The sequence below is a fragment of the Sminthopsis crassicaudata genome, chromosome 2, assembly GCF_048593235.1.
Source record: "Sminthopsis crassicaudata isolate SCR6 chromosome 2, ASM4859323v1, whole genome shotgun sequence".
In the NCBI taxonomy this organism is placed as follows: domain Eukaryota; kingdom Metazoa; phylum Chordata; class Mammalia; order Dasyuromorphia; family Dasyuridae; genus Sminthopsis; species Sminthopsis crassicaudata.
Window position 1 is genome coordinate 272,366,266 of NC_133618.1, and position 20,413 is coordinate 272,386,678.

Genomic DNA, 20,413 nt, shown 5'->3' on the forward strand with positions numbered 1-20,413 from the left:
CAGCAAAACAAATTCCTGTGGTAGCCATGTCAAAAAAAAATATCCTTCAAGTTGCACTCTGACCTCATCATCTGTATATGGAAATGAATAACATGGTTTATCGTGAGTCTTCTGGAATTGTGGTCAATCAATGCATAGATCGGTCCTGCTTGTTTTAATTTGCAAATATTGTGTAGTTTCTGATTTATGTATGTTACACACACACACACACACACACAACACATACACACAAATGTATGCTTCTTGAGGACAAGGATTATTTAATTCTTTTCTTCCTTCCTTCTTTCCTTTCTTCCTTTCTTTCTATCTATCTATCTTTCTTTCTTTCTTTCTTTCTTTCTTTCTTTCTTTTTTTTTTTTTTTTGGTTGTTTTTGTATCTCTAATCCTTAAAACAATGTCTGGCACAGAGTAGGCACTTAATAAATGCTTGTTACTTGCTCAAGCACAATAATTAAGAAGTTTTTCTTTGCTTTAAATTGAAATATACTTCTTTATGTATTTGTCTCTCCCCTATTAAAATATAAGCCCATTAGGATTGTTTTATTCATTACGCTGATATTTCCAGCACCTATCTCTAAGACTAGCACATAGTAGATGATTTAAAAATGCTTTTTTATTTGATTGATTAATAGGATCTTCAAGGAAGTCCTGGTGCCTGTCCAACTAGTGTCTCTGACTCAGAGCCATAATAAGGAATTTTTGCAGCTGGGGCTAGTATGAATAATAAATAATCACAAAATATACCCTATGGGCAAGAAGAACAAAATGTACTCAGAAATGACCAGAAAACCATTATATTGTTCCACTGTGGGGAAAAAAGACCAAAGGTAGGGAAGGAAGAAGAGTTCCTATCAGTATACCTCCTGGTACCTTCCTATTTTAATTAGTTAGTCTAAGTAGTTCTTAAACTCTACTTTTCACACAGCTGTGGAAATCCTCTAAATTTAGCACTTTCTAAATTCATTGCCCTGGAACAAAGTGTGGATCTCTTTGCCCTAGTTATAAATCTTCTCCAACCAATACTACAAGCTTATAGTCCCCACATTCATACCAGGCCCAGCTCCTGTCTGTCTATATATAAAGTTCATTCTGCACATGGATGGAAATGAACAGATGAGGACAACAAACTATATTTTTGTCAGCTGCCTCACATGCCAGGTCTATCCAAGAAAAACTGCTTTGGATCCAGGTAGAGATGTCTTTCTGTTCAATGGACCAACTGCAGAACTGACTATGACTCCGTAGACATAGGAGCCTTTGTCAAAGCAAGGCAAGATCGAGGATTTGGGTGTATCCAGCCTATTGGAACTCGAGGGGATGAGATGGAGTCTGAAGGCCTTTGGGTGCTTTCTGACCTCCAGGGAATGTCCCCATCAAGGGCGGCGCTGTTTGCGATGCCTCAGGGAAGCCTTCAGAGCCCTTAGGATCTCCCCGCGGTTGTTCAGAACATTGTAAGCATTGAGATAAAGCAGCCGGTCAAAGTCATCCCCACTGTAAGTCATGTTGGCCAGGGAATACGGTGACAGGTAGCTCGTGAGGTCGACTTGGCCTCCAGCAAGCTCCTCAGGTCTGCGCTTGACACCTGTGCACAGGGGAGAGATGGGGACACGAGAAGCAGGACAGGGAGATTTCCCAAAACCTTGCATGTTAATGGGAAGCTAGTTAGGATAAGACCCCTGAGAATCCAATTAGGGAAATCCAATTAGAACTAATTAGGATTACATCTCTGGGAATTCAATTAGAAACCCCTAAGGAGCAGAGAAACAGAAGATTTCTAGGGACCAGGACTAATGCTGTAGCCATGCTCATTCTTCCCAGTTTTCTATGTCCATGAAAATAATGATTCTGTACTGCTGCTAATAGATCACTAGGTGACACAGGGCATAGAGGACCAGGTAGGAGGACCTGAGTTTAAATTCAGACTCAGACACTTGAGACTTACTGTGTGACCCTTGTCCCCCCACCAAAAAAATAGATCACTATTCCATCAATTTTCTTCTATTTGTAGACTGAATCCATCCTTCACATAAATGCCAAAATGATTTTCCTAAAGGACACATCTGATTTTAATCCTCAGTTAAACCTCAGGGGTATCCTATTATTTCTAGATTCAAATACAACCTCCTCTGTTTGTCAATGACAATGCTTCAAAATTCTGAAAAATGAGAGTTAGGCTCCATGGTCTCCAAGGTCCTTTCTAGGTCTTAATTTTTCCTATAATCCAGTGCTCTACCTCCCCAAATCCCAAATGACCTCATACTTATTTTCTGAATATTTCATTTGTTTATGTGTGTGTGTGTATATATATATACATGCATGTATATAAATATTTATATATGTAGATGCACATATAGATATGCTTAGCAAAGTATAGGTTCTTAATAAATGCTGGTTGATTGATTCATTGCACTCAAACTGCTTACCTAGCCCACCTAGGAAAAAAACAGCGTCTTCCAGAAGGGACAGCCCCTCTCCCCAGAGTAGGATATTATAGTTCTAACCCTTGTTTCCAAACCAAAGTCTTCTGTTCAGCTCAGAAAATTCTAGATTTAGAGTTAGCAGTATTTGATCTAATCCTTTCATTTCAGCTGAGGAAACTGAGACCTAGAGAGCTCATTCGACCACTAGTATCAAAAGCGACATTCAAATCCAGGTCTTCCTGACTCCAGGCCAGTCAGTAATCTCTCTGTTCGGGCAGGCTGCCTCCTCTACTTCATATGAAGGGATAGCTTGCTCTGGGACAAGGACAGATACTTTCCTGGTCAAGGGGGAGACAAGGCTGGGGCCGACAGGGCAGGGAGAGGTTGGGGTTGGCTTACCAGGGGCTGAGTGTTCTCTGAAGGAAAGGTTGACCAAGGGAAAATGCAACACCGTGGGGGCTTCAGGGCAGTCAGGGTCGGAGAAGATGTGGCACTCCTTAGGCTGCAGGCTTTCCTCCTGGCTCAACTCCACTCTAGGGAAAGGGATCCCCTGCCCTCGGCAATATATCTCCATCTGCTCCAGCGTCTGGGGAGAGAGTGGTGTTGGAACAGGGACTGGCTCAGGATTGTAGCACTAGAGCTAAAAGGGACCGCAGAGACCATCTGATCCAAACTTCTCATTTTACAAATAAGGGAACTGAGACCCAGAGAGATGGAGTCGTTTCCCAAAGTAACACAGGTAGGACTTGAACCCAGTTCCTTTGATTTCAGAGCCAGTACTCTTTGCATTATATCACAGAAAATCTAGCCTAATTCCTTCATTGTACCAATAAGGAAATTGAGGTCCAAGAGGAACAGTGGCTTCTCCAAGGTTATAAAAATAAATTATTACTAATTATGATACTAAAAACAATAAATTATTATATATCAATAACCATGACATAATTACCATTATATATTAGAATAATAAATTGTTACATTATATCTATATTATATAATACAAAACATATAATATAAATATATATGCAATAATATACAATTGTATTATACTAAATCATATATTCATATTATAATCATATATTATAATAATTCCAACATATAATACTACATATTATCATATATTATATCTTTACATATTACATATATATTACAATAATAAATTATTACATATAATTACAATGTGAGTTGTATTTATTTATAATTTAATACATTTTGTATTATGTATAATTCATATAATAAATTCATACCTATAAATATTGATAATATATAATTTATATAACAAATAGTAATTTATTACATAACAATTATAATATTTATAATTCATTGCATCAATAGATTATTCTATATAGTAATTAGAATAGAACTGTTTTATTGCAATAATAAATTAGTATATCATAATTACAGTATATAATTACTATTACATATCATAATAATAAATAAATAAAATTAGGAAATAAAAGGCAGAGCCAGAGTTCCTGATTCACATCAGAACTATGAGCCCCATTTTAGGTTGGATTTGGCTACTAATTGAACAAGGACGACTAGTTCAACAATTTTAGAAAACGCCTAGTTTACATTTCAGCTTAAATTGGTTCTCTTGGTTTACAAACAAAAATTACTTTGGTTTGATCCAAGAGTGGGAAAGGAGTATGAGATGTGCACTCAGAAGACCTCAAATCCTCCCTCATTTACCAGTTCTTTAGGACTCCAATAATAGGTATATTAAATAGATATACAAGTCAAACATTTACCAATATTAAATCATAATTTCTGGTCAAGTTTTGGAAGCTTTGCTTTAGCAGAGAATGTGTCATTCACTCTCTCTGAAGCCCTAGAGCCTCTGGATGTGTAACAGGCATTATCATGTGTATTGTCTAATTCCAGAGTTATGGTGAAGATTAAATGAGATGAAGTTAGCTTTATAAGCCCTAAATCCCTCTGTATGTAAAAGATACTGTCATCAAACATGACCCAATTTAAAACAGTGTTGGGGTCTGACCCATTATTCACTCTCTGATGGATTACTTCAGCTTGATTGAGTAATCCATTTCCTTCTTTGGTTAATCTAGCAGTAGTTAATAATAACTCTTTTTTTTTTTTTTTTTTTAATAGACGAAGTTTTGTAAAGAGCTTTCTTCATAGCATACCTCCCTGGGAGGGAGGTATTGTGACTACTATTATCTCTGTTTTATGGATGAGACCTAGAGTGGTTTAAAAACCTGCCCAGCATTACAAAGCTAGTAAGTATGAGAGGCAGGAATCATCCCCAGCCAGATTTTTAGACCACTGTTGCCACTTTGTCACATTCACACCCACCATCTTCCTCAGGGGAAGGGGGAAGGAAAGGGGAAAGGGAAGAAGCATTTATACGTTTCTACTATGTGCCAGGCACTGAGCTGAGCACTTTTTACGAGTATTTGATCTTCACAACACCCCTGGGGGATAGATGCTATTATTACCACCATTATTACCACCATCACCAGACTGAGACAGACAGCAGTGAAGTGATTGACCTGGAGTCATACAACTATTAAATGTCTGAGTCTGGATTTTTAATAAGAATAATAAATCTGGTCGACATTATAAAGCACTTAAGTGTTTTACAAATATTATCTCATTTGGTTTTCACAAGAACCCTGAGATGTAAGTGCTATTATTATATTATCCCCATTTTACAGTGGAGGGAACTGAGACAGACAGAACCCAGTCTCTGCAGAGAATTGAACTCAGTCTTCCTAATCTCAGAACCAACACTTCCTCCCTCTTGCATCTACTCTGATTACAAACAGAATGGGAAGTTAAGTGATTTGCCTCCCCACCAACTCCAACCCTAAGGCTGACATTAAGACATAATGATCCCTGACTTCTTTTCCTAGCTCTGCCTTTGTTGACCTCATGGCTCTTGGAAAAATTCCATTGTCATAGAATCATAACAGAATTGATTTAGTGTTAGAAGAGACTTTAGATGCCAAATCCATTCCCTTTATTTAACAGATGAGAAAAATGAGGGACACAGAAGTTCACTGACTTGTTCAGTCACACAGCTGGTGTCTGAGGTAGGATTGGAACTCTGATCTCCCAGCTCAGCACCCTATTTTCTACACCAAAGATATCAAACTCGTGACCAAATGGTGGCAAAAAGCCTATACAATTCACATGTGTTGTCCCAAACAGATTAAAATGAAATTGGAAAGTGTTTTAACAAAATAAATTATAAAATACAATACAACCTAGAAATGTTAATCCATTATTTTCTAAGTCAATACCCAGTGGGGGCAAGAAATAGTTTCTGATGTAAAATCTGTATCTTGTTGCCTCTCTGGCCCATAGCCATTCCTATAGGTTTAACTACTCACTTTCCCCTCACCCCCAAATTCTCAGCCTGGAGCCCTGACAAAAGAGCTCATGTCAGAGGGTCTAAATGGACCCTCACCCTTCCTGGGGTATCAGGGTAGGTTCTTAGTCAGTGGCACAGCTTCACCTCAGAAATCTAATGTAAGCTGGGAACCCAAAAGGAAAATGGGGGAGTGGTCTCCGGTGGGTCATAGAGACTGAGAGAAAGTACCTCAAAGGGAGAGTTGAGGGAATAGCCAAATGAGAGGATGAGGTCTGGGCTCCGACCTGCCCGCAATAAGAGTGGACAGCTTGTGTTGATGAAGTAGGCAGCATCTACCAGGCAGAGCTGGGGTTGCAGAGGGGTCAGCTGGCTGGGGTCAGCATCTAGGTGGCAGTCTGGGTGGGGGAAGACAATGAAAGTTAGGGATAAAGAAACACGACCCAACTGCCTCAGAGACCGGTCCCCTGCCTACTTCATTCTTATTTTTCCCCAACCTCCTCATTTTGCTTTGGTCTAATATAAGTTCTTATTGACTTGAGGATTACTACAACACTCATAACCCACAAGCAGGAGGCCAGATGCCCCCAGAACTTTCATGACTTGGAAATCCCCAACCCAGAACAGGAGCTTGGACTTTGACCTCCTCCAGCCTATTGGCAGCTTTCCTTAGGTGGCAGGAGAACAGCTGTGTCCTCACCACCCCAGGTGCAGAAGTTTCTCTGGCCAGAGTAGTCCTGGTGCAGATGAAGGCCTCTCAGGAAATTATGACATTGGTGATGAAGAGGCCGCCCAGTCAAGAGGCCCTGAAGAGCCTGGGTGAGAGCAGTTCTAGGTGACAGCCATGACATCTCAATCCAGGAGGTCCTCCGAGAGCCAGGTGGTTCCTTTTCTGCATCCAGAGACACCCAGAAAAAAAGAAATTCCTAATGTTTCTGAGGCTCTTGGGAATCCTGAATACCTAGTTGATTTTTGTTTGTTTGTTTTGCTTTACTTTTTCTCAATAGTATTTTATTTTTCCAAATATAAGTAAAGGTAGTTTTCAACATTCATTTTTTAGCTTTTATTTTTTATTTTTGATAACACATTTGGGATTAAGTAACTTACCCAATATTACATAGATAATAAGTATTAAGTTTTGAGTCTGAATTTGAATTCATATCCTCCTAACTTCAGGACCAGTATTCAATCTAGTTTAACATCTACCTGCCCCCAATATTCTTTTTTGTAAGATTTTGCGTTTCAAATTTTTTCTCTCTCCCTTCCTTACTTTTCCCTCCCCAAGACAGCAAGCAATTTGATATTTGTTATTCATGCACAATACTATTAAATATATTACCATATCTGTCATTTTTCTTGTACAAGAAAAAAAAAATGGACCAAAAGGGTTTTTTCCCCAGAAAAAAAGCAAACAAACAAACAAAAGGTGAAAATAGCATGCTCTGATTCCACCTTTCTTTTTGCCCTGTCTCTTCAGTCCTCTCAGCCCTAACATCCAATGTTTATCAGAAACATGTCACAACAAGCCGCTTATCCCATCAGCATCTACCCAAAGTCCCAGCCTTTCCCTCAATGTCTCTGTTTCTTACCAATGTTTCTGGTCTTATCCCGGATATGCTGCTTCCAGGTTTCTTCCGAGCTGGTGAGATCATACCAGGCATCCATCAAATTCACAGAGAAAATGTTACTCCATATGCCTGAGGAAAGCCCCAGACCCACCCACCCACAGGAGAAAGCAAGGTCAGTTCCAAGCTCTAAGCCTTTCTATCCAGAGCAAGGAAATGGCACCCCTCTCCCCTAACTTCAGCCATTAGGAGTAAGCTCTTAGTGGTCTAATAGGAGACAAATCCATCATTTTGCTTTGGGCTTTCCTCCTCCCAGAAAATAAAAGACCTCCTGGATGTTAAATATTCCCTTTCTGCCTTTGCTGATCTGATCCAAAACAGTTGTAGGATTGGGTCATAGACGTGAGTGTTCTGGAAGGGTTACTCAGAGACTAATCCAAACTTCTTTTTACTAGGAAACTGAGGTTCAGAGAAGATAAATTAGTTGCTTGGGGTCATATGTCAGAGCTGAAATTAGAAACGAGACCATAGGATTTGGAAGGGACTTAAGAAGCCATGTAGTCATACTACACTTATTTTACTGCTGAGGAAACTGAGGCTCTAGGAGGTTGTGACCAGCCCTCGGTGATCCAAATAATAAATTTCAAATGCAGGATTGAACCCAGACTCTGATTCCAGAACCATAGAATCTCAGAGTTGAAAAGAAGAGGGCATCTAATCAACCTAGATTTGATCAAGAAATGTACTCAATCTGCCTCCTTGCTCTTAGTTTCTATGGAACTGTTTGTTTTGGGGTTTTGTTTTTTTTTTGGTCTGATTGTGGATTCCTGTTGCACAAGGTTTAGGGAACCAGGCCTGGAATCAGGAAGAATCATGTGGACAAGTCACCTAACCCTTTTTGCCTCAGTTTCCTCATCTGTAAAGTGAGCTGAAGAAAGAATTTACTAATCACTCCAGTGTATTTGTCAAGAAATCCCCAAATGAGGTCATGAAGAATCATCCATGTTTCCAAAAAGAAAAGAAAAATAAAAACTGAACAAAAGTCATTCCTTTGCCACTTGGCTATGCTATATATTTCTGGCCACAAGCTGCCCATAGATCTCATCTGCCCCTACCCTCCCTTCTACTCCATCATGGGAAAGAAGAAAGTTTTTTTCTTATCTGGGACTGAAAAAGACAGACATCCCCCAGGGCAGGAAAATATAAATGATGTGAAAACAAAATAAATCAATAAAACTTAAAAGATTCTCCTGAGCTACAAGATCCTGTGATTGGTTCTTTCACCCTTTATGAAGGTCTTTATTATGCTGTATTCTTAGAAGTCCTTTTTCCTCCTCCTAGCTCCTCTTTTTTTCTGTCATTTGCTTTGTTTAAAGCATATTTCCTAGCTGGTTGTAAAGCTTGGCTCCATCTTTTGATGAAGTTCCTTTTTCTCTCCTATTATATGCTAGAATCCTGGCTTTGTTGTCCTTAATTGTTCCTTAGCCATCTCTTGAGTTTTACTGCCTCAGCCAATTAGAAACAAAGTTCCTCATCTTTTCCTGTATTAATGTCTATGCTTCTGATAAATATGGAAATATGTTTAGAAGAATTGCACTGTTTAACCTATATTGGATTACTTGCTGTCTAGGGAAGGAGGGGGGGAAGAAAGGGAGAAAAACTTGGAACACAAGGTTTTGCAATTATGAATGTTGAAAACTATCTTTGTATGTATTTTGAAAAATAAAAAGCTATTATTGCATAAAATAATTTTATTATTATTAACTTTATGCTTCTTTCTGGCCCATTCAGTGGAATAGGACATTTTTGTTGTTCAGTTATTTCAGTTGCATCCAATTCTTGTGATCATATTTTGGGGTTTTCTTGGCAAAGATATTGGAATGATTTGATATTTCCTTCTCTAATTCATTTTATAGATGGAGGTATATAGAGCTAAGTGACTAGTATAAAGTCACACAGCTAGTAATTGGGAATTGAACTCAGGAAAATGAGTCATCCTGATTCTAAGTCCAGTATTCTATTCACTGTGCCATCTAGCTGCCCCAGAATAGAACTTAGCACAGTACTTTACCCCTCCCAGTTGTATGCTAGAGCCAGCTCTTGCCAGTTCATGGGAACCAATTATTAAATTGTCAGTGTTAAAATTAATGTATCTCAGAAATCACAATAATATAGATTAAGACTTAATTTATTATTTCATTAATTGATGTAAGAAAGACCTAAAAAAGTAATGGAAAATATTGATAATACAAATTAAACTTAAAAGTATGCCATGCACACATTTGAGGAAAGGAATAAAGCTAATTGTTAAACATTTACCAGCATAACCCTTGCAAAGACTTAACATTTATCGAATGAAAGAAATAAGTAATTGATTGATTAATGAAAGGACTTTCTGTGTGTGTGTGTGTGTGTGTGTGTGTGTGTGTGTGTGTGTGTGTGTGTGTGTGTGTGTGAAAAGAAGTGTCTTGCATGCCCTGGACTTAATGAATAGCCTTTCCTGGCTCAAGGTCATCAGCTCTACTTACTTTTCTAAGTTCTTTCTGATGATGACTGAATCATCAAGATCCAGAGGAAGGTGATTCCTTCCTAGGGCTCCCTATTGCTATAGGATAAAGTCTGTAATCTTTTAAATTGGCATTAAAAGAACTTCATAATTTGACCCCTTATACCCAACATTATCTTCCACTACTTCCCTTCATGTTCAAACCATTCTTTTATAGGAATCTAGAGTGATCTAGTCTGTTTATCATTCCCTGAGCATGTCATACAAATTCCCCCCTCCATCCCTTTGCTCACAGGACTCCCCTCCCCCAATTATTATCTACTTGTCCAAGTCTATTCATGATCCAACAGAAATGCCCTCTCCTTCGGACTTTGCCTAGAAATTCTAGCCTGCAGTGATCTCTTTCTTCTTTGAGCTTCTATAACAAATACTTGCAATAAATATTATTCATAGATATTTTGGATATTTCCTGCTTATTTACTTTTTCTGCACATTTGTTCGTTCATTCAACAAAGGGTTTAAAACACTGTCCCTTCTCTCAAGTGCTTTGTGTATAGCAAGTACTTAATAAAGGACAGTATCTTATATTCTTTCTGTCTCAAGTATCTAATATCTTTTGTATCTTGATCCTCAGTACCTAGGATCCAAGATTTAGAGTTGGAAGGGACATCAGGAGCCATCTCTGACTCTAGAGCCTCTTTCAACTATACTATAGAAACAACCAATAAATGTTAGTCACTAGGCCACCTCTTTTAGGAAGCTTTAACTCCCTCACCTTTCCCTTTAGACTCCATATGTCATTTTGTTTTGTTCATCTTTAATGCACTTAACATGTAATATTGGGTATTGTTAAGTATCTGTATTGATGTCTTATTGCCCTACCAGATGGGAAGCTTGTGGCTTCTCTGACATCTTGTGTTCAGCACACAAAAGGTTTAATAAATGTTCATTGTGTAGATAATAGTAGGGTCATGCATGACTTGAGAGCCAGGATTGGCTCCATCTGTGATCCCCTTCCATTCTCTGTGTTAGAAACTTTGCGAAGGCTAATGGCAAATGAGCCCAGATTTAGCCTTTTCCTTGGAAAAACTCCTTCTCTGACCTGCCCTTTCTACTCCAGCCAATAGCCTTCTTCTCTAGAAGCAATTTTAAAGGTTGGGTTCTGATTCAAAACCAGTAGCTACCTTTTCACCTTATACCTGTAATAAAGAATCTCCCTGACTGGTCCTGAATTCAACTTCCAAGACCCCTTACCTTCTAGGAAGCAGATCCTGGACTCTGGGAGCTTCTTCATCAATCGTCCCATGAAGAACTCGGAACCAAAGAGCTCAGAAGGGATGAAAGCCCCGTATTTCAGGAAACCAATCTCATAAGGGGAGAACTCCACCCATTCTGCATAAGGGGGAAGAGACAGATAAGGAAGCTGAAGAGGGGAAGAGGAAGGAAAGAAAAGGGAGGTGCTGTCCAGAACCGGGCAATGAATGACAAAGGCAACTAACTCTGTAGGACCTACCCTCCAAAGTCTTCTTCCTGCCTCACAGGGGTCAGGTAGCTGGCATTTAAGGATTTAGGACCCCAGAGTAGATCACTTGATCTATTCCCCACATCCATCCCCATGCCCATAGAAAGTCTTATAATCTATTAGCTTACCTTGCAAAATATGTGTGTCTTTGTGTGTGGATGGATTATGAGGGAAGAGGAGTGGCCAAGAAGGGAAAAGATATGTGTATGGGTATGGGTGTGGGTATGGCCATCACCCTGTTCAAGCACTTATCACTTTTCACCTGAACTCTTGCAATAGCTTCCCAATTGGTCTCTTCTTTAAGTCTCCCTTCTAATCTATCCTCCACAAAGCTGGCAAAATTTCTAAAGCACAGGTCTGACTAGGTTACTCCCCTGTTCAATAAACTTCAACAGCTTCCTATTGCATCTAAGATCAAATGTAAACTTCTCTATTTGGTATTTAAGGTTCTTCACAGCCAGGCTCAATCTACCTTTATGGACTGATTATACATTATTCTGTTTCATATATTCTTATAGTTCATCCAAATTAGCCTTCAGGCTATTTCTCACCCCCAGAAATCCTTCTTCTGCCTATTTATACATACACACTGTTCTCCATGATTGGAATGCATTCCCTCCTCACTTCTAATTCTTAAGAATTCCTTGTTTCCTTCTCAAGCTTTGGTTTAGTTGTCTCTTCCTACATGAAACCTTTCCTGATCTTGTTCTCCCTGTCCTCTCCCCCCACTGCTAGTGCTTCCCTTTCAAAATTAATTTGTATTTATTGTATAATTTATATGTATATTATCTCTTGCAATAGAATTTCTAGCATTTCCCTAAGGGCAGACTATTTCTTTTTCTTTTTTTTTTTTTTTTGTCTCCCCAGCACCTGCAAAAGTATGTGGCACATAATAAACATTTGACAGATGCTGGATGATTGAAGGTTTGATTGTGTATTTGTGGGATTGGGGGGGGGGAGGAAAAGATTTTGATTGGTGGTATTTTACCTTTGAAGTCCAGAGTCCCCAAATTGTTCTCTTTGACATTTAGACCAAGGTATAGTGGAAGTGGATTCTGGCCCTGCTCCAGTGAGGCCCTCTGCTCTGACAACTTGTGTTCAGTTACCTATAGAGGGGAGAGTAGCAGAGATGAAAAAATGGCTGGGGAGTCAATCCTATAAGGAAATGAACTCATATCTATGATAGAACCCTTGGTTGGATCTCCTTTCAAACTATTGAGAGGATAAGACTAGAGAGTAGGATCTGGATGGAGGATCCCCTCTATTCTATTAATCTTTCTTCTCCCCTAGTTTGAATAGCAGAATCCCTAGGGTAGAATTGAAATGATAGATACCTATAATCCTTTATCCCAAAATGGACTCTTTCCCCCATCCCCTGGTGTTTGGAGAAAAGCCTCTAATTCAGAATATAAACTCTGTGGAGACATAGGATAGCACTTTTTGATCTAAAAGTATACCATTTTCTTCATCAAATTCTCTTCATCTTCAAATTTTACCTCTTCCAGGAAGCCCTAGGACCCTGAAGTGGGGAAGCCTTTCTCAGCTCCTAATTGCTTTATTCCTTATTTCCAAAGCAGTTTGTAGCAGTATAACAATACTTAGGTACCATCAAAATTTAGACCTAGAAGGGTCTTCAATAGCTTCATTGACTCCCTCATTTTTCAGACAAGGAACCTGATGCCCAAACTAGGAAAGGGATTTGCCCAAATATGTCAAAGAACCAGAGAATCTCAGCATTGGAAAGGACCTCAGAGGCCAATTCATTCAATTCATTTCTAGACAAGATTCCACATTCCAATGTCCTTAACAAGTGGCTATACAGACTGTGCTTGAAGACCTCTAAAGGGGAGAAACATAAGCTACCAAGATAGTCCATTCCATATTTTCGATAGCTGCAATTATTAGGAAGCTTTTCCTGACATCAGTTCTGAATTGCTTTTCTTTCTTTTTTTTATTATAGCTTTTTATTTACAAAACATATCCATGGGTAATTTTTCAACACTAACCCTTGCAAAACCTTCTGTTCCATATTTTCCCCTCCTTCCTCCCATCTCCTCCCCTAGATGACAGGTATTCCAATACATGTTAAAATATATGTTAAATCCAATATATGTATACATATCCATACAATTATCTTGCTACACAAGAAAAATCAGATCTAGAAAGAAAAAGCCTGAGAAGGAAAACAAAAATGCAAGCAAACAACAACAGAAAGAGTGAAAATGCTATGTTGTGGTCCACATTCAGTTCCCACAGTCCTCTCCCTGGGTGTAGATGGCTCTCTTTAGTACTGAATAATTGGAAGTGGTCTGAATCAATTCATTGTTGAAGAGAGCCACATCCATCAGAATTGATCATCATAGTCTTGTTGATGCCATATATTATGATCTCCTGATTTTGCTCCTTTCACTTAGTATCAGCTCATGTAAGTCTCTCCAGGCCTTTCTTAAATTATCCTGTTAGTCATTTCTTACAGAAAAATACTATTCCATAACATTCATATACCATAATTTATTTAGCCATTCTCCAATTGATGGGCATCCATTCAGTTTCAAGTTTCCTGTCACTACAAAAAGGGCTGCCACATTTTTGCATATGTGGGTCCTTTTCCCTCCTTTAAGATCTCTTTGGGATATAAGCCCAGTAGTAACACTGTTGGATCAAAGGATTCACAGTTTGATAACTTTTTGAGCATAGTTCCAAATTGTTCTCCAGAATAGTTAGATTCATTCACAATTCCACCAACAAAGTATTAGTGTCCCGGTTTTCCCACATCCCCCTAACATTCATCATTATCTTTTCCTGTCATCTTCGCCAATTGACAGGTGTGTAGTGATATCTCAGAGTTGTCTTAATTTGCATTTCTCTGATCAATAGTGATTTGGAACACTCATATGAGTGGAAATAGTTTCAATTTCTTCATCTGAAAATTGTCTGTTCATGTCCTTTAACCATTTATCAATTGAAGAATGGCTTGATTTCTTATAAATTTGAGTCTATTCTCTATATATTTTGGAAATGAGACCTTTATCAGAACCTTTGAATGTAAAAATGTTTTCCCAGTTTATTGCTTTCCTTCTAATCTTATCTGCACTAGTTTTGTTTGTAGAAAAAATTTTTAACTTAATATAATAAAAATTATCTAATTTGTGATCAATAATGATCTCTAGTTCTTGTTGGTCACAAATTCCTTCCTCTTCCACAAGTCTGAGAGAGAAACTATCCTATGTTCTAATTTATTTATAATATCATTCTTTATGCCTAGATCATGCCCATTTTGATCTTATCTTGGTGTATGGTGTTAAGTGTGGGTCAATGCCTAGTTTCTGCCATACTAGTTTCCAATTTTCCTAGCAGTTTTTGTCAAATAATGAATTCTTATCACAAAAGTTGGGGTCTTTGGGTTTGTTAAACACTAGATTGCTATAGTTATTGACTATTTTGTCCTGTGAACCTAACCTATTCCACTGATCAACTAGGCTATTTCTTAGCCAGTACCAAATGATTGTTGATGACTGCTGCTTTATAATATAGTTTTAGATCTGGTCACCTTCATTTTATTTTTTTTTTCATTAGTTCCCTTGAAATTCTTGACATTTTGTTCTTCCAGATGAATATTGTTGTTATATTTTCTATGTCAGTAAAATAGTTTCTTGGAGTTTGATTGGCATAACACTAAATAAATAGATTAGTTTAGGCAGTATTGTCATCTTTATTATATTTGCTCAACCTATCCAAAAGCATTTGATATTTTTTCAGTTGTTTAGATCTGATTTTATTTGTGTGGAAAGTGTTTTGTAGTTTTGCTCATATAGTTCCTGACTTTCTCTTGGCAGATAGATTCCCAAATATTTTATACTATCAGCAGTTATTTTAAATAGAATTTTTCTTTGTATCTCTTGCTGTTGGATTTTGTTAGTGATGTATTAAAATGCTGATGATTTATGTGGATTTATTTTGTATTCTGCAACTTTGCTGAAGTTGTGGATTATTTCTAATAGCTTTTTAGTGAATTCTCTGGGGTTCTCTAAGTAAAATCTCATCTGCAAAGAGAGATAATTTGGTTTCTTCATTACCTACTCTAATTCCTTTAATCTCTTTTTCATCTCTTATTGCCAAAGCTAACATTTCTAATACAATAGTGAATAGTAATGGTGATAGTGGGCAACCTTGTTTCACTCCTGATCTTATTGGGAATGGTTCCAGTTTATTCTCATACATATGATGCTTATTGATGGTTTTATATAGATGCTGTTGACTATTTTAAGAAAAAGCCCATTTATTCCTATACTCTCGTGTTTTTAATAGGAATGGGTATTGGATTTTATCAAATGCTTTTTCTACATCTATTGAGATAATCATATGGTTTTTGTTAATTTGGCTATTGATATAGTCAGTTATGCTAATAGTTTTCCTGATATTGAACCAGCACTGCATTCTTGGTATAAATCTTACTTGGTTATGGTGTATTATCCTGGGGAGGATTTTTTGTAATCTCTTTGCTAATATTTTATTTAAGATTTTTGCATCAACATTGTTGGAGGAATTGTGAATTCATCCAGCCATTCTCTAGAGCAATTTGGAACAACGCTCAAAAAATTATCAAACTGTGCTTATCCTTTGATCCAGCAGTGGTACTACTGGGTTTATATCCCAAAGAGATTTTAAAGAAGGGAAAGGGACCTGTATGTGCAAAAATGTTTGTGGCAGCACTCTTTGTAGTGGCAAGGAACTAGAAATTGAGTGGATGCCCATCAATTGGGGAAAGGCTGAATAAACTGTGATATATGAATGTTATGGAATATTATTGTTCTGTAAAAAATTACCAGCAGGAGGATTCCAGAAAGACCTGGAGAGACTTACATGAACTGATGATAAATGAAAAGAGCAGGACCAGGAAATCATTGTATACTTCAACAACAATACTATATGATGATCAGTGTGGCTCTCTTCAACAATAAGATGAACCAAATCAATTCCATTTGTTCAATAATGAATAGAACCAGCTACACCCAGTGAAAAAACTCTGGGAAATGAGTGTGAACCACTACATAGCACTTCCAATGCCTCTGTTTTTGTCCACTTGCATTTTTGATTTCCTTCACAGGTTATTTGTACATTACTTCAAAGTCTGATTCTTCTTGTGCAGCAAAATAACTGTATGGATATGTATACATATATTGTATTTAACATATACTTTAGCATATTTAATATGCATTGGTCAACCTGCCTTCTGGGGGAGGGGGTGGGGAGAAGGAGGGGGAAAATTGAACAAAAGGTTTGGCAATTGTCAATGCTGAAATCTGGAATTATGCCCAAAAAGTTATCAAAATGTGCATATCCTTTGACCCAGCAGTGCTACTACTGGGCTTATATCCCAAGGAAATACTAAAGAAGAGAAAGGGACCTGTATGTGCCAAAATGTTTGTGGCAGCCCTTTTCATAGTGGCTAGAAACTGGAAAACGAATGGATGTCCATCAATTGGAGAATGGTTGGTAAATTATGGTATATGAATGTTATGGAATATTATTGTTCTGTAAGAAATGACCAACAGGAGGAATACAGAGAGGCTTGGAGAGACTTACACCAACTGATGCTGAGTGAAACGAGCAGAACTAGGGGATCATTATACACTTCAACAATGATACCGTATGAGGATGTATTCTTATGGAAGTGGATATCTTCAACATAGAGAAGAGCTAATCCAATTCCAATTGATCAATGATGGACAAGAATCAGCTACATCCAGAAAAGGAACACTGGGAAATGAGTGTGAACTGTGAGCATTGTTTTTTTTTGTTTTGTTTCTCTTCCCAGATTATTTTTACCTTGAGAATACAATCCTTCCTTTGCAACAACAACAACAACAAAATTCGGTTCTGCACATATATATTGTACCTAGTATATACTATAAGATATTTAATATGTATGGGAATGCCTGCCATCTAGGGAAGGGGGTGGAGGGAAGGAGGGGAAAAACTCAGAACAGAAGGGAGTACAAGAGATAATGTTGTAAAAAAAAAAAATTACCTATGCATATGTACTGTCAAAGAAAATGTTATAATTATAAAAATTAATAAAAAAATTTAAATTAAAAAATTGTCAATGCTGAAAAAAATTACCCATGCATATATCTTGTAAATAAAAAGCTATATTAAAAATATTTTTGCATCAATATTCATTAGGAAGATTGGTCTATAGTTATCTTTCTCTGTTTTTGTCCTACCTGGTTTAGGTATCAGTACCATATTTGTGTCATAAAAGGAATTTGGTAGGAGTCCTTCATTCCCTATTTTTTCAAATAGTTTATATAATATTGGAGTTAATTGTTCTTTAAATGTTTGGTAGAACTCACATGTAAACCCATCTGGTCCTGGGGATTTTTTCTTAGGAAGTTGATTAATAGCTTGTTCTATTTCTTTTTCTGAAATAGGACTATTTAAGCAATTTACTTCCTCCTCTGTTAATCTGGAAAGCCTATATTTTTGAAGGTAGTTATCCATTTCACTAGGTTATCAAATTTATTGGCATAAAGTTGGGCAAAGTAACTCCTAATTATTGCTCTAATTTCCTCTTCATTGGTGGAAAGTTCTCCCTTTTCATTTTTAAGACTAATAATTTGATTTTCCTCTTTCCTTTTTCTAGTCAAATTTTCTAAAGGTTTATCTATTTTGTTGGTTTTTTCATAAAACTAACTCTTACTTTTATTTATTAATTCAATAGTTTTTTTTAGTTTCAATTTTATTAATATCTCCTTTTATTTTTAGAATTTCAAATTTGGTATTTGATTGGGGTTTTTTAATTTGCTCTTTTTCTAGCTTTTTTAGTTGCAAGCCCAATTCACTGATCTTCTCTTTCTCTATTTTATGCAAGTAAGCATCTAGAGATATAAAATTTCCCCTATTTACCGGTTTGGCTGCATCCCACTGAATTTCTTTCTTGATAAAAATTTCTATCCAATGTTCTAGTTCTATCCTCTGGGACAAAGGACAAATCTATCTAGTTCATTTTCCATGTGATTACATTTCAAATATTTCAAGGCAGCTATCTTATATTTCCCCAGGGACTTATCTTTTGTAAGTTAAACACTTTCATTTCCTTTAACAATCCACACAGAAAGAACCTGTGACTCTTCACCATGTTGATTGCCCTCTTCTAGATGTTCTCCACCTCCAATGTCCTTGGGGAGAGCTAAGATAAAAAGACTCATCTAGTCTTGAATTATAGCTCATTCGTGAGATGAACTCAAATCTAATTGAGTTCATGAGACCCTGGTTCATTGAATAATCTCCTCACTGCAACACGATTCAGGAATCAACTGTCATTTCATGCCCATGATTGCTAGTCTTTCATTCGCAGCTAGAACCTTTGAGAGTAAATGTATCTTGTATTTATTTTGTATCTTTTCTCCTTATACCTAACACAACATAAGGCACACAGCATGAATTGAAGCTTTTTTAAAAGATGGACATTAAAGTGGATTTAATTTTTTAAAAGACCTCCAAATGCAAAAGAGCTTAAAATGTATTTTAAAATAATTTTTAAAAAATGTTGTATCAAGCTCCTGAGCTCTGGCTCCATTTTCTAAGTTTTATTATTTTGGTGCAAATTCTTTTTTCAGATTCTTCTCATGCCCTTCTAAAGGATTATCTTGTGTAGTTCGAAAGAAACATTAGACATGCTAATTTAGAGATGTCTCCACTCTAAATATTCATATATTTGCACCTGACTTACAGTATAGTGTTCTGAGCTCATATTAGTCTGATTAGCCACAATCAGATACATTGTAAGTTGACTGTAACCTAGTAACGTCATTTTAGTCCTCTTTAAAAACAAAGGACAACCACCACCACCATCAAGGGATTATTCAGGATCACCATTTTCCTATTCTTCATCACTATCAAATTTTGTTTTCTTTACCTGGAATGGCATTTTTCATTTCTCAAGTTTACTCTTGGGAGTTTTACATCCTCTTCATTCCTTTAAATTTACAACTTTTAAACTTCAACTTATTTAGAAATTCCTAAAGATCTTCAATGATTTTTTTCAAAACTTCGTTCTCTGTTTCTCCTCCTTTCCATTCTACATCTGTTTCTTAATGTTAAGTTTCTGTTATTTACTTCATTCACTTTGTCCAATGCTTCGTCTTTTCTTTTTAAAAAAAATTCACATTAATTTTTTTTCATTTTTAGTTCCAAAATTTCTCCTTCCCTTCCATCTAAAACGTAGTTCCATATTAGCCATGTTGGGGGGGGGGGGGGGAATCAAGAAAAATAAAGCCAGAAAAGCCCTGCTTTAATCTGCACTTAAAGTTCATCTATACTTTTCTCTGGAGGTGGATAGCATTTTCATCGTGAGACCTTTAGAACTGATGTGGATTATATTTAACAAAGTAACTAAATCTTTCATAGTTGATTACAAAATTACTGTTACTATGTACAATGTTCTACTGATTTTTTTCTAAATTCACTTTGTATCAATTCATGTTAATCTTTTCTGAATTCATCCTCTTAATCATTTCTTGTATTCTACTACAATCATATAATACAAGTTGTTCGGTCATTCTGTTTGATGGGCATCCCCTTCATTTCCAGCTCTTTGCCACTACAAAAAAAGAACTATTTTAAACATTTTCATACTTATACACCCTCTTATTTTTCCTTTGATCTCTTTGGGATACAGATCTAGTAATAGTTTCACTGGGCCAAAGGATGTACACAGTTTTATAGCCCTTTGGGCATTTCTCTTTCCTTAAATAGGATTATTCTTTATTTTGCTACTCTTATGAAGTCTATACACTTTATTTCTCCATGATCAGAGAAAGGTGGATAGATATCTTCCCTACAGTTTTGATCATTTAAATCACCCAAACATTCTTTTCATTCAGGGATTTCAATTTATCATCTTAAAACATAATCCTGTTTTTCTTCTTCTACCTTTAGCTTCTATTTCCTTTCTTCTTTCTCTAGTGTCTTCCTTCCATAAATCATTTCCTATTTATTCTGTACATAGCTTGCTTTCATGTTGTCTCTCCCATTAGATTGCCATCTGGCTAGTTCATAAG

General features: G+C 36.9%; 1 protein-coding gene across 1 annotated transcript in view; it reads right to left on the reverse strand.

Moving 5' to 3' along the window:
* Positions 1-779: 779 nt before the first annotated feature.
* PLA2G4D (phospholipase A2 group IVD) overlaps positions 780-20,413 on the reverse strand; it is a 42,877-nt gene continuing 23,243 nt past the window's right edge. Inside the window, exons 14-20 of the mRNA XM_074289367.1 lie at positions 12,337-12,454; positions 11,081-11,218; positions 7,345-7,452; positions 6,456-6,647; positions 5,987-6,153; positions 2,821-3,007; positions 780-1,583 (exon numbers count right to left, since the gene is read on the reverse strand). Of these exons, the coding sequence (XP_074145468.1) occupies positions 1,375-1,583; positions 2,821-3,007; positions 5,987-6,153; positions 6,456-6,647; positions 7,345-7,452; positions 11,081-11,218; positions 12,337-12,454 (1,119 nt within the window). The 3' untranslated portion in view covers positions 780-1,374. The remainder of the gene's footprint in view (positions 1,584-2,820; positions 3,008-5,986; positions 6,154-6,455; positions 6,648-7,344; positions 7,453-11,080; positions 11,219-12,336; positions 12,455-20,413) is intronic.